The sequence below is a fragment of the Hyla sarda genome, chromosome 7, assembly GCF_029499605.1.
Source record: "Hyla sarda isolate aHylSar1 chromosome 7, aHylSar1.hap1, whole genome shotgun sequence".
Lineage (NCBI taxonomy): Eukaryota > Metazoa > Chordata > Amphibia > Anura > Hylidae > Hyla > Hyla sarda.
Window position 1 is genome coordinate 13409689 of NC_079195.1, and position 15253 is coordinate 13424941.

Here is a 15253-nt window from a genome sequence, read left to right on the forward strand (position 1 = left end):
CGACAAACAGGATGCGACATAATAATAAATACCAGGGGAAAAATGCAGTCGGGTAAGAAAGCAAGATGGACTTACAACCCAATTTTCTAAGTAAATGAGGGCCATTACCTTCTGTGAACAGGAACCAGAAGCTGGGGGCTCCCTCGGTCAGTTTTGCCCCCGCAGGAAGTTTGAGGTCCATCGAGTAGTATAGGGTTTGGCCGGGAGACACAGGTAAGGGGTCCAGCCTGACCTTAGGAGCAGATTTCGGCAGCTTTGGGTTGTTGATCCGTAACGGTTGCAGTGCGCTGTCCACGACATCGGCCGAATCCGCAGAGAACAGTGGAAGCTGCAAGAGAGACGGAAAAAAAAAACATCAGCCAGTGAAGAAGAACACAGCTGCAGATTGTGCCTTAAAGGGTGTGAACACTTTTGCAACTAAGGGGAAAAAAAATGGCGTAACATCGCACAGTCTTTTACCTTTGTGTCTACAGTTCCTATGCAGACCTATGTATTTCCATGGTAACAGACTACAAACACATCCTGTGTGGTCATGTGTTACTCTCTTCCAACTAAACGTTCCTCACATCAGACTTCAGGTTGGCTTAGAAATCGGTGCGTCACTGTAGAGCCGAAACTTGGCTGTACTAACAGATGGGTGAATAAATCTACACTTTTTTTTATTCATTGTACCCTGAACGTGTGGAGTGCCGCTTTCTTTTTGGATTTTTGTGTACTGGTTTTTGGACTTTGGGTCTGGTCCTGGAGCTGAGAACCTCCTTTTTTTTAGTATTAGAAACTGTAGGGCTATATATCCTAAAAACACTGTAACATAGATTTTATGATTAGATTTTGATGCTGTGGCACATTTTAAGCCACGCCCATTATTGTAGTGCCACGCCCCCTATTACCGTATTTTTCACCCTATAGGACGCATCGGCATATAAGACGCACCCTATTTTAAAGGTCCAAAATAAAAAAAAATGATTCTAAACCCAACAGTGATCTTCAACCTGCGGACCTCCAGATGTTGCAAAACTACAACTCCCAGCATGCCCGGACAGCCGTTGGCTGTCCGGGCATGCTGGGAGTTGTAGTTTTGCAACATCTGGAGGTCCGCAGGTTGAAGACCACTGGTATAGGAGGATATGTTGAGGATATGTTGGGGATATGTTGGGGATATGTTGGGGATATGTTGGGGATATGTTGGGGATATGTTGGGGATATGTTGGGGATATGTTGGGGATATGTTGGGGATATGTTGGGGATATGTTGGGGATATGTTGGGGATATGTTGGGGATATGTTGGGGATATGTTGGGGATATGTTGGGGATATGTTGGGGATATGTTGGGGATATGTTGGGGATATGTTGGGGATATGTTGGGGATATGTTGGGGATATGTTGGGGATATGTTGGGGATATGTTGAGGATATGTTGGGGATATGTTGGGGATATGATGAGGATATGTTGGGGATACGTTGAGGATACGCTGAGGATACGTTGGGGATACGTTGGGGATACGTTGAGGATAAGTTGGGGATATGTTGGGGATATGTTGGGGATATGTTGGGGATATGTTGGGGATATGTTGGGGATATGTTGGGGATATGTTGGGGATATGTTGGGGATATGTTGGGGATATGTTGGGGATATGTTGGGGATATGTTGGGGATATGTTGGGGATATGTTGGGGATATGTTGGGGATATGTTGAGGATATGTTGAGGATATGTTGGGGATATGTTGAGGATATGTTGGGGATATGTTGAGGATATGTTGGGGATATGTTGGGGATATGTTGGGGATATGATGAGGATATGTTGGGGATATGTTGAGGATATGCTGAGGATATGTTGGGGATACGTTGGGGATATGTTAAGGATATGTTGAGGATAAGTTGGGGATATGTTGGGGATATGTTGGGGATATGTTGAGGCCAATTAAAGACTGTTATAGGCCTGTCTGAAGAGATGTGTTTTTAGGCCACGCTTGAAACTATGGATGTTGTTGTTGAGTCCGAGGGATTGAGGGATGGCATTCCAGAGAACCGGTGCAGCACGAGTGAAGTCTTGGAGACGGGAGTGAGAAGTTCGTATTATAGAAGATGTTAGTGTGAGGTCATTAGCAGAACGGAGAGAACGTGTAGGATGGTAGACAGAGATGAGAGAGGAGATGTAGGGAGGTGCAGCATTGTGGAGAGCTTTGTGTGTGAGACTGAGGATTTTGTACTGTATTCTGGACTGAATTGGTAACCAGTGTAGTGACTGGCACAGGGAGGAGGCGTCGGTGTAGGGGCTGGAGAGGAAGATGAGTCTGGCTGCGGCATTATGGATGGACTGGAGAGGAGAGTTTGGAGAAAGGAAGGCCTATTAGTAAAGAATTACAGTAGTCGAGGCGGGAGGGAATCAAGCACTTGAGCACTTTAATATACCACTATGAAGATTATGAAATATGCACTTTATGTAATGATTTAAAATATTTTGGAAACAAATATGAATAGTTTTTTATGTAATTGATTAATTGATAAGCACTTTGCACTTTGTTAATTGAGCACATGTTTTCTCTGGGTATAAATACCCCCATTAAGTATGATGCATCTATAAGCTTGAAAAAGGTTCCAGTGTTGGACTGAAACATTGCTGCTATGATGGGAGTCAATAAACTTCACCCATTTTTATTTATTTTTTGCATTTTTGGAGTGCTGCACTATTGTTTATATATATTCCTACTATACAATAATATATAATAATACAATATAATATAAAATAATATCATTAATATTTTTTTTCTATAAAGCAACTTTGCAATTAGCATTGTTTAAAAAAAATTGATCTCTCTCTCATATATAATATATATATATAATCTCGATCTATCTATCTAGAGAAATCCCGCAAGCTTGTCTCTACAAAATTCTGTTAGTCCAATGAAAAAGGTATATATTTTTTCTATTTTTTTTAAACAATGCTAATTGCAAAGTTGCTTTTTTTATGATTATTTATATATTTTTTATTATATTATTTTTTTATTTTATTTTTTTATTCTGTATTTATTATTAATTATTATTATTAGTTAAGAAATAGTAAAGCAATAAAAAGTTGCTAAACTTTACACGCCCTTTAAAGGGCATCTGTCCCTATATTCACCAAAGCCGACCACTAGGCTTTCTAGTGGTCACCTGTTTTTTTTGGGGTTTTGTTTTTAAACAATGCTAATTGCAAAGTTGCTTTTTTTTTTAATGATTTTTTATATTATTTTTATTATATTATTTATTTTATTTCTTTATTCTGTATTTATTATAATTATTATTATTGTTATTAGTTAAGAAATAGTAAAGCAATAAAAAGTTGAAAAACTTTACACACCCTTTAATGGGCATCTGTCCCTATATTCACCAAAGCCGACCGCTAGGCTTTCTAGTGGTCACCTGAAGACCGGATCAATAACCAACAACCTGCTTATGATTCAATGCAATGTGGATTTTTCTCATAACAAATTGGAAGGCAGGTGCTAAATTTTTTGGGAAATGTTTTGCTTTGTACAACCTATATGATTTGTAATGAAAGGGAAGAATTATGTCTAATATCTAATGCTCCAGAACTGCACTTACAATATGCAAGCGGTCATTGGAAACAGCAAGCTCGTGGGCAGACATACACCCCTCCACGACAGCTCCTCTAATGAACACATAACTACAACTCCCATCATGCCCTGACAGCCTGTCTGGGTCCTCGAGACCACTGTTTTCCATAGAGGGTGTCTCGAGCTGTTGCAAAACTACAACTTTCAGCATGCCCGGACAGCCTTTGGCTGTCCGGGCATGCTAAGAATTGTAGTTTTGCAACAGCTGGGAGTTGTAGTCTTAAAAAACTGGAAGCACCAAGGTTGGAAAACACTGGCCAAAGGCTGTCCGGCATGCTGAGAGTTGTAGTTTTACAACAGCTGGATGCACCCTGGTTGGAAAATACTGGCCAAAGGCTGTCCGGCATGCTGGGAGTTGTAGTTTTGCAACAGCTGAAAGCACCTTGGTTGGAAAACACTGGCCAAAGTCTTCCTGGGCATGCTGGGAGTTGTAGTTTTGTAACAGTTGGAAGCATTCTGGTTGGAAAACACTGGCCAAAGGCTGTCCGGGGATGCTGGGAGTTGTAGTTTTACAACAGCTGGATACACCCTGGTTGAAAAATACTGGCCAAAGGCTGTCCGGGCATGCTGAGAGTTGTAGTTTTACAACAGCTGGATACACTCTGGTTGGAAAATACTGGCCAAAGGCTGTCTGGGCATGCTGGGAGTTGTAGTTTTGCAACAGCTGGATGCACCCTGGTTGGAAAACATTGGCCAAAGGCTGTCAAGGCATGCTGGGAGTTGTAGTTTTACAAGAGTTGGAAGCACCATGGTTGGAAAACACTGGCCAAAGGCTGGGAGTTGTAGTCTTAAACAACTGGAAGCATCAAGGTTGGAAAAAACTGGCCAAATGTTGTCTGGGCATGCTGGGAGTTGTAGTTTTGCAACAGCTGAAGGCATCCTAGTGGGAAAACACTGGCCAATGGATGTCCGGGCATGCTGGGAGTTGTAGTTTTGCAACAGCTAAAAATAACCCTGGTTAGAAAACACTGGCCAATGGCTGTCTGGGCATGCTGGGAGTTGTAGTTTTGTAACAGTTGGAAGCACTATGGTTGGAAAACACTGGCCAAAGGCTGTCAGGGCATGCTGGGAGTTGTAGTTTTGTAACAGCTGAAATCACCTTGGTTGGAAAACACTGTCGAAAGGCTTCCTGGGCATTCTGCAAGAGTTGGAACAGACTTATCTGAATCATCTTACATGGATAAGCGGCAACAACTCTCTCGGTAGCATCATAGATATGATACGCGCCAGGATAACCCAAATGGACAGGATTCTCGCTCTGTACCAGACGCAGCATGGTGTCTGCTAAGTAAGAAAAAAAAAAGTTTTCTCCATGAGGGCGACCGTCTTGTCGTTCGGCGAAGTTGGACGAGTTAATAACAGCTGAGAATAAAAGTGTTCTAGACACGAAGATTTCTGCAGAACAAAAGAAAAAATAATCCTCTGCTGACAGCAAAATTAAACCCGGCATAAATGTATGAGCGGCGACTTCACAGCGGCGTATTAACGTATTGTGGTATCCGAGGAAGCAGATGTAACGATCCGTAATGTACAATGTGCTGTGTGGGTGTCAGCGGGTGGAGGAGGGGGGGCTCTTTATTTGATGACTGACGCCTCTCATTATATTGGCAGGTCCTGGCGATACGTCCTCGCCCCGGGAATATCGTACTGCCGCTGACTGACACCAGGACGCCTACCTGACGGATAACACAACAACCCTGGGTTTTCTTCGTAAAAAAGAAAAAAAAATTAAGGTTTTTTGATGCTATGTGGAAGATAGGACGGGGGGGGGGGTAATTAGATAGACGCTTGTTCATGGCGACGATTCGATTATCAGACCAGGACAAAGAGTAATGCGTCAGGAGACGGAAAGGGGCGACCATCACTTTGGCGCTTAAACAGCTACTGCTTCTTAAAGGGGTACTCCGCTGTTGAGCTGTTCCGAATGCTAAAGCAGGCGCCGGGAGCTTGTGACGTCATAGCCCCGCCCCCTCATGATGTCCCGTCCCGCCCCCTCAATGCAAGTCTATGGGAGGGGGCGTGACGACTGTCACGCCCCCTCCCATAGACTTGTATTGAGGGTGTGGGACGTGACATCATAAGGGGGCGGGGCTAAGACATCACAAGTTCCTGGTGCCGGCTCCAGCGTTTGTTCCAAACGCTGAGCAACGGAGTACCCCTTTAAAGAGACAGAGCCACAATCTAAAAGGGAGCTGTTTAAAGAAAAAATTATTATAATCCTTCTATAAATGTTACTTGCTAGGTCATGTAGATGCTTTACATGTCTAGCTTCTGTATTTGTCTCACAAATCTCTCTGTTCTGCTGCTCATTTATTCTGACATCCACTACTTAGGAAGGGGCGTGTCAGAGGCAAGCACTGAGCCCACCCCCATTCACCATGCATTCACTTCCTCCCTGAGTCTGCTGTGCTGTGTCTCTTCATCCAATCACTGCAGGCTGCTCTGTAACCCCTCCTCTCTGTTTTCATGCTGCAGTCTGATAGGACAGGAGTGAGCATAGAGAGGTGCTTGTCCCCCCCTCACTTCCTGGACTTTGTCCCAGCGTGTGCTTCAGCTGAGACATAGATGATGCTGCAGCCGGACAGGATTATGTTCTGGATGGTATGGGGACCCCTAGTGGTCTTTTTTTTTTTTTATAAGCCATGATTTCTATAAAAATGAGATAGCCTTTCTAATATTCTTCATTAAAAAATGTTATTATTTTGCCAAGATGTACAACATAAAAAGTTTTTGATTATGACAGTGCCTATTTAAAGGGGTACTCCGCCCCTGGCATCTTATCCGCTATCCAAAGGATAGGGGATAAGATGTTAGATCGCCGCGGTCCCGCTGCTGGGGACCCCGGGGATCGCCGCTGCGGAACCCCACCATCATTACTGCACAGAGCGAGTTCGCTCTGCACGTAATGACGGGCAATACAGGGGCCGGAGCAGCGTGACGTCATGACTCCGCCCCTCATGACATCACGGCCCGTCCCCTTAATGCAAGTCTATGGCAGGGGGCGTGACGACCGCCACGCCCCCTTCCCATAGACTTGCATTGACGGGGGCGGAGCTGTGACGTCACAAGGGGCGGAGCCGTGACGTAACGATGCTCCGGCCCCTGTATTGCCCGTCATTACGTGCAGAGCGATCTCGCTCTGTGCTGTAATGATAGCGCGGTGCTGCAGCAGCGATCCCCGGGGTCCCCAGCAGCGGGACCGCGGCGTACTGACATCTTATCCCCTATCCTTTGGATAGGGGATAAGATGTCTATGGGCGGAGTACCCCTTTAAGGGTATGTTCATACGGGCGGCTTTACGACTTTTCCGTAGTGGACCCAATTGAAGTCAATATAATCTGCTGCGGATTTTTCCACTGCAAAAAATCTTCCACGGCTAAAACTTGCAGCAGGCAACTCAAACCCACCCATGTGAATGTACCCTAAAGGCTGCATGCACACCACGTTTTTGTTATACAGTTCCCGTATACGGTTTTAAGTTAAAAACCGTATGGAACCGTATAGAAAACCGTATTCACTGACTTAACATTGTAAATCGTATGTCAAGCGCATCATCCGATTTAGTCCGTTTTGCATCTTATACGGTTTTGTCATATTTTTTTTTTTTTAACCCGTACCCAAAACCTTTGTCTACCATGTTTTTTTGGTCCGGGTGAAAAACCGTATACATTTATTTTTTTAACATGGGAGTCAATGGGAATTTTAGATAACTGTATGTGCGTACGATTCCCTCTGGTTTTCACCATACGATTTTTGACTTTGCGCAGTTTTTTTTTCTTTGAATTTCAATCAAACAAGTGAAACTTTATTCGAAATGGAGTGAAAATTTAAAAACATTTACGTTTTTGGAGCTATCCAGGGGCTTTGCGCAAATTTATGAAGTGACTTCTACAGGTTTTATTTTAGAAAATACTACAAATGTCTAGACTGTGGACCTCCAGCTATTGCAAAACTACAACTCCCAGCATGCCCGGACAGCCAAAGGCTGTCCGGGCATGCTGGGAGTTGTAGTTTTGCAATATCGGGAGGCGCACTGGTTGGGAAACCCTTACCTACATTGTATTGTTACATTGCTCCCTCTGAGCGCCCACATGACTGCTACAATCCCCCTGCAATCAGACACTTCTCCTCTATTCCAATGTTTTCCAAACAGTGTGTCCAGCCGTTGCAAAACTAAAACTCCCAGCATGCCCAGACAGCCGAAAGCTGGGAACAGTGGCTCAGGCTAAGAATCCTAGAGGATGATGTCACTCACCACAGACACCATTTTGGTTTCCAGATCCAGGACTTTTATCTGGTGATTATTGGTGTCCGCAACGTACAGCAGGCGCCCGTCCTCCGTGACGCACAGGCCTCCCGGTTCATTGAATGACGTCTCAGTAAAGCTCGGACCTGGTGCATTCCCAGCCTGCCCTGTGCCTGCCAGGGTGATGCAGCTCTTGGACTTCGGATCCACGGTTTTGACCTGACAGAAAAGGAGAGGGAAAAACAAAAAAGCTTTGATCAATACATCTTAATTTTTTGGGTTATTTAATTTAATTATTATATTTTATATGCCTCAAGTGTGAAGGAGGCTTATGAAAATGTAGTGGCGGATAAGGAAAACGAGGGAAGACTGTAAGGCCACGTTCACATCCCGATTTGCGCCTCCGTGGCACAGATATGATTTTTGAAGCACAAATCGGCTGCAATCATATCTGTGCACGGACACTACCGTATTTATCGGCGTATAACACGCATCATTTTTTAGGCAAAAATTTACTGTTTCTGGCCCCGCAGAAGCTGCTGCAGTTCAATTATTCAATGAACTGCAGCGGCTTCTGCTGGGCCAGAGTCCCGCTGCCGCCCGATTCCCTCCCCATCCCTGGTTTTATAGTTGCCTGTCCTGGGGATCGTGGTCCTTCAGGCTTCGGCGGCGTCCTGCGCTGTCGCTGTGCGCTGCGCAATGACGAGTGATGTCCTCAACGCGACTTCAACACTCGACACTCGTCAGTGCGCGGCACACAGTGACAGCTCAGGACACCACCGGGGCATGAAGGAGCGCGGTCCCCAGGACGTGTAACTGTAAAACCAGGTACTGGTAGGGAATCGGGCAGCGGCGGCAGGACTCTGGCCCCAGGACAGGCAACTATAAAACCAGGCATGGGGAAGGAATTGGGCGGCGGGACTCTGGCCCTAGGACAGGCAACTATAAAACCCGGCATGGGGAGGGAATTGGGCGGCGGGACTCTGGCCCCGCAGAAGCTGCTGCAGTTCACTGGTTTAAAGGGCCCGCTATAAAGGGGTACTGGACTGGAAAACATTTAATTTTCTTTTTTTTTTTAAATCAACTGGTGCCAGAAAGTTGAACAGATTTGTAAATTACTTCTATTAAAAAATCTTAATCCTTCCAGAACTTATCAGCTACTGTATGCTCCACAGGAAGTTCTTTTCTTTTTGAATTTCCTTTCTGTCTGACCACAGTGCTCTCTGCTGACACCTCTGTCCATGTCAGGAACTGTCCAGAGTAGGAGCAAATCCCCATAGCAAACCTCTCCTGCTCTGGACAGTTCCTAAAATGAACATAGGTGTCAGCAGGGAGCACTATGGACAAACAGAAAAGAAATTCAAAAAGAAAATAAGTTCCTGTGATCATAGAACAACTTATAAGTACTGGAAGGATTAAGATTTTTTTTTTAAATAGAAGGATTTAAAAAAATCTGTTTAACTTTCTGGCACCAGTTGATTTAAAAAAAAAATGTCTTCCAGTGGAGTACCCCTTTAAATCATTGAACTGCAGCTGCTTCTGCGGGGCCAGAAACAGTTTATATACATGCACACACGCACCCTAATTTTAACAAGGATACTTGGGTAAAAAATTTCCTTGGAAAAATGAGGGTGCATGTTATAGGCCAGTGCATGGTATACCCCGATAAATACGGTATTCACTCCCATGCCCCACATGTAGTCAGCTAGTGACTACATTCAGGTAATTTTCAGAGCGTATCTGACTTTTGACTCGTATTGAAAATTGTGGTCTGCCTCGTTTTTCAGTCAAAAGTTGGATACGCTCCGAAAATGACCCGAACGTAAGTTACTAGCTGACTACTGTTGGGTCCGTGCAGGTTATAGGAGTGAATGTGTCCGTGCCTATGTGTGCACACAATTTGTGGCTCCGTGGCACAGATTTTCACACAATTTCTGAAGCTCAAATCACCTGCAATCTTATCTTTGCCACAGAGTTAAACCGTGATGTAAACCCACCTTGAAATTAAGTGCAGGTCTAGGCTACATGGAAAATTTTTGTAGCTACTTAATGTTCTTAAAAGGGTTTATCCAACATAAGGTAACTTAAGTAATTGTCATACAGTAATGGACATGCTTACCAAGGATCTGTGCTTGTGTTGGTGGTAAATGGCCGTGTCCTGTGTCCCCTATCACGATGCTGGCTTGCTTTTGGGAACTGGATACTTTCAGTTTCTGTGGCCTCCCTCAGACTACAATCCCTAAGAATCTTAGTTTCAAGGTGGGGGGTGACTTAATTCCCTCCCAAACATTGGACACCACACCCCTTGCAACACAGTCACCCTTTGATCACATGACTTGCCCAACATCCCCTGACACACAAGTTGTGGGTCTGAGTGATGATGAATGCACATGTGCACCGGTAACGTCATCGGGGGGCGACTTAACACACAACAGACGAGGCAGCCAAGACCCCTTTCAGCACCTGACTTGTGATGTAATGTCTTGGGCCGCACAGCAAGCTGGGAACGGTCTGAGACAACGCTCATTTTATAGGCTGCAGAAAATAAAGACACAGAAAGTCGATACCAGCCACCAAACATGACCAAGTGAAGTACAATGATCCCTCAACTTACAATGGAATCAACATACAATAGTTTCAACATACAATGGTCTTTTCTGGACCATTGTAACTTGAAACCAGACTCAACATACAATGTACGGACAGTCCAGATGTGTGAAACATGTCACAACTGGAAGAACTGACCAATCAGAATGGGCATTTTACTTGTAAAACCCCTGTATTCCTGCAGTGTATGCACTGAATGGTGTCTGGTAGCGCCCCCTACAGTACAGGGAGGTATTACATGTTCTGTACACTTTACCTGTATTACTGAAGTGTATGCACTGACTGGTGTCTGGTAGCGCCTCCTACAGTACAGGGAGGTATTACATGTTCTGTACACTTTACCTGTATTACTGAAGTGTATGCACTGAATGGTGTCTGGTAGCGCCCCCTACAGTACAGGGAGGTATTACATGTTCTGTACTCTTTACCTGTGCCAGGGTTAGCTGCTCTTTTGGACACCAAGTAAGGGCGGCTCCATTTGGGACACTGTGTGTACTGTATAGGACCCTGAAGAAGCTCCTGTCCTCTACATAAACCATTGTTTCCCAGCCAGGGTGCCTCCAGCTGTTGCAAAACTACAACTCCCAGCATGCCCGGACAGCCAGCGGCTGTCCGGGGATGCTGGGAGTTGCAGTTTTGCAACAGCTGGAGGCACCCTGGTTGGGAAACACTGAAATAGACCGTGATTACAGCTCCCAGCAGATCTTTCTTACTTTTATATGTAAGGATTTGCTTTATCTATATTAGTTATCTACATATTTTTCTTTAATCCTCACTTTTTCCTATTTTTGGATGACATTTTGGTGGCTTCAGAACCAATTACCAGGTTTCCATAGAGTTATGGTCTCAACATACAATGGTTTCAACATACAATAGTCGTCCTGGAACCAATTAATATTGTAAGTTGAGGGACCACTGTATAATAGTAACTAGACCAACTTTGCTTACATTCCCGGAATACCTCTTTAAAGAAGCACTCCAGGAAATTATTGTTTGCTAATATAGTGCAACACAGGATTTTATTAGAGAATAATGTAGAGGTTCTTACATATGCCTTGTGCTTACCTGTTTTAGCTGCTCTGGCAGGCATGGGGTTTTCAGCCATACTGATTCTATTTCAGAACAAAAAAATGTATTTTCTAATGCTGCCTACATTTCCCATGAATCCTCTGGCTTTGCAGAGAGAGGGGGTGGAGTCTGATTACTGCACCTGGTCATCTTATTAGGCTGCTGGTGCTGGAGGCCACCCGGGTGAACTGATCAGACTCATAAATGGCTTGGCGCCAGTTCACATTTTTTATTTTATTTTTTTTTTTGTGAAATTTTGTCATGAGGTGAAAGTGATTTGACCTAAAGTCAAAATGGGGGTGATGTATAAGGATTTAAAGCAGTACTCCACTGGCCAGTGTTCCGGCTGTGTTTAGAACATTTAGATCCGAATGCTGTGTGTGTTCTGCCGGGGTCGGCCACGCCCCCTTGTGACTTTAGGCCACGCCCCCTCAATGCAAGTCTATGGGGAGGGGGTGTGACGACCACCACGCCCCCTCCCATAGACTTGCATTAAGGGGGCGTGGCCTGATGCTCGCACAGTGTTCGGAACTAAATGTTCTGAACGCAAGCGGAACACTGTCCAGTGTCTTTAAGCTGTGTTTGCATGTTGAATTTTAAGTAAAATTTGCAGACACAAATTTTTTTTAATAAATAAATAAATAAATAAATAAATAAAGCGGACCCTTTCTTGTAATCTTGCATATAAAATGGAAAAAAACATAAACCCACGTAAAATATGACTCCCATTGTTTCTGTATAGGAGTACGATGCGTATTGTTTTAACTAGATATCAAAAACAAATAAAAAAAAAAACTTTAATTTACGAATAGAAACCTAAAAAAGAAAAAAATAATTACAAAAAACAATGATGCTGAGAAAAACGCAGCCCCCGCAATCCGTCAGTGCGCAGTGACTGGTAAACTCCTTAGACATTCGCCATTTATCTCACCGAAATATAAGAAGAAGAAAAAAATGATGATTAAAGATTCCGGATGGAGATTTCTACACAAAGGACTCAATTCTGTAATTAATAAAACATCCGCAGGAATAAGAATGAAATTATCCATCACAATGGAGGGCGGGAGGGTGGAGGGATATTCATCTCATGTTCACGGGAGAATATTAAGTGTTTTACAGAGTTCTCAGCTTAAAGGGGTACTCCGCTGCCCGAGGGTTTGGAACATTTAGTTCCGAACGCTTGGAGAGGGCGGCGGGGGTTGTGACATCTCACGCCCCCTCCCATAGAATTGCATTGAGGGGGCGTGGTGTGATGCCACGACCCCCACCGCCCGCTCCAAGCCTTCTAAATAAACGCTGGGTGCTGCACAGAGATCGTGGGGGTCCCAGCTGCGAGGCCTCCGCGATCAGACATCTTATCCCCTATCATTTGGATAGGGAATAAGATGTCTAGGGGCGGAGTATATCCTTTAAAGGGGTACTCCGTCCCTAGACATCTTATCCCCTATGCAAAGGATAGAAGATGTCTGATCGCGGGGGCCCCGCAGCTGGGACCCCCACGATCTCTGTTCAGCACCCAGCGTTTATTTAGAAGGCTGATCGCGGGGAGTCTGGCTGATGGGAACCCCCACGTTCTCAGGGCTGGCACCATGTCGGATTGGCGCGACTGTGACTTGTGACATTAGGCCACGCCCCATCCAATCATGTCTATGGGAGGGGGCAGTCACGCCCACTCCCATAGACATGATTGGAGGGGGTGTGGCGTGACATAACGACCAAGCCTGCCCAAAATGTTTAGGTGCCCACCTGGAGATCGTGGGGGGTCCCGGCGGCTGGATTGGGGATAAGATGTCTAGAGGTGGAGTACCCCTTTAAACACAAATAAGTGCGTCCCCGTGTTGTGTGTAACCCCGTGTGCCCCGCTCCTCCCGCCAAGACTAATAAACACTATAAAATAAAGGAAACCATCAATTAGACGTCATGGAGCGGAGAACTGGCCCGATCCCCAGAAGGTGACGCCTGCAGGGGAACAGTGAGGTAACCGGGTGCCTGTCCTTGTAGAGGACGTCACCGAGGCTGCTGCTACGCATGACCGGATCGCAACACTAACAACTGTAGATCCTACTGCACTGTATATGGAATGTTACACCTGCAGTCCTATGTAAAACCACAGATAACAGTGATAACGCTCTGAGTGCAGATAATGTAGTAGATGTGACCTGCAGTCCTATGTAACACCACAGATAACAGTGATAACTCTCTGAGTACAGATAATGTAGTAGATGTGACCTGCAGTCCTATGTAACACCACAGATAACACAGTGATAACTCTCTGAGTACAGATAATGTAGTAGATGTGACCTGCAGTCCTATGTAACACCACAGATAACACAGTGATAACTCTCTGAGTACAGATAATGTATAGATGTGACCTGCAGTCCTATGTAACACCACAGATAACACAGTGATAACTTTCTGAGTACAGATAATGTATAGATGTGACCTGCAGTCCTATGTAACACCACAGATAACAGTGATAACTCTCTGAGTACAGATAATGTATAGATGTGACCTGCAGTCCTATGTAACACCACAGATAACACAGTGATAACTCTCTGAGTACAGATAATGTAGTAGATGTGACCTGCAGTCCTATGTAACACCACAGATAACACAGTGATAACTCTCTGAGTACAGATAATATATAGATGTGACCTGCAGTCCTATGTAACACCACAGATAACACAGTGATATCTCTGAGTACAGATAATGTAGTAGATGTGACCTGCAGTCCTATGTAACACCACAGATAACACAGTGATAACTCTCTGAGTACAGATAATGTAGTAGATGTGACCTGCAGTCCTATGTAACACCACAGATAACACAGTGATAACTCTCTGAGTACAGATAATGTATAGATGTGACCTGCAGTCCTATGTAACACCACAGATAACAGTGATAACTCTCTGAGTACAGATAATGTAGTAGATGTGACCTGCAGTCCTATGTAACACCACAGATAACACAGTGATAACTCTCTGAGTACAGATAATGTAGTAGATGTGTCCAGCACCATCCATGACCGCATAAGTTACCACCAAACACCACTGAAGTAAGGCCTTGCTGTATGCTACAGTCTACTGAGTCCCATGCTACAAAAAAATAATATAGAATAAAAACAAAAAAAATGTGCACTTGTACCCATGTATAATTGATGCCAAAGGGTTAATCAGTTTATCAATCTTGATAGGTGACTGATCAGAGATTTTCAGATACAGAGCTCTAAATAGAGAGTAACATGAACTGTAGCCACCACTATGGGGAGTTTAGAAGAAGAGTTTATAAAAGAGTTTAGTACAGTGTTTCCCAACCAGGGTGCTTCCAGCTGTTGCAAAACTACAACTCCCAGCATGCCCGGACAGCCTTTGGCTGTCCGGGCATGCTGGGAGTTGTAGTTTTGCAACAGCTGGAGGCCCCCTGGTTGGGAAACACTGGTTTAGTAAAAGCTATAGAATTCTGTAGCCACTGAGCTCCCCCTAATGGCAGATGCAGGCAATTAAAAAAAAAAGAAAAAAAAAAAGGTTTCTCTATATGCCTGAGCTGCCGCAATCAATAAAAAGCTTGACTTACCCCCTGACGCTCCCCCCGATACCGATGTCCCGTCCTCTGGTGCGGTCTTCTTCCTGCTATACATCATAATGCTGCTTAGCCAATCACTGACTAAGGCGGGACAACACTAAGGCCAACGACTGGCTGAGCTGCAGGGTTG

The 15253-nt window shown here is 44.6% G+C and overlaps 1 protein-coding gene across 1 annotated transcript in view; it reads right to left on the minus strand.

Annotated features, from left to right (window-relative positions):
- NHLRC2 (NHL repeat containing 2) overlaps nt 1-15253 on the minus strand; it is an 88264-nt gene that overhangs the window by 4815 nt on the left and 68196 nt on the right. The window contains exons 9-10 of the mRNA XM_056528986.1: nt 7876-8085; nt 109-328 (exon numbers count right to left, since the gene is read on the minus strand). Of these exons, the coding sequence (XP_056384961.1) occupies nt 109-328; nt 7876-8085 (430 nt within the window). The remainder of the gene's footprint in view (nt 1-108; nt 329-7875; nt 8086-15253) is intronic.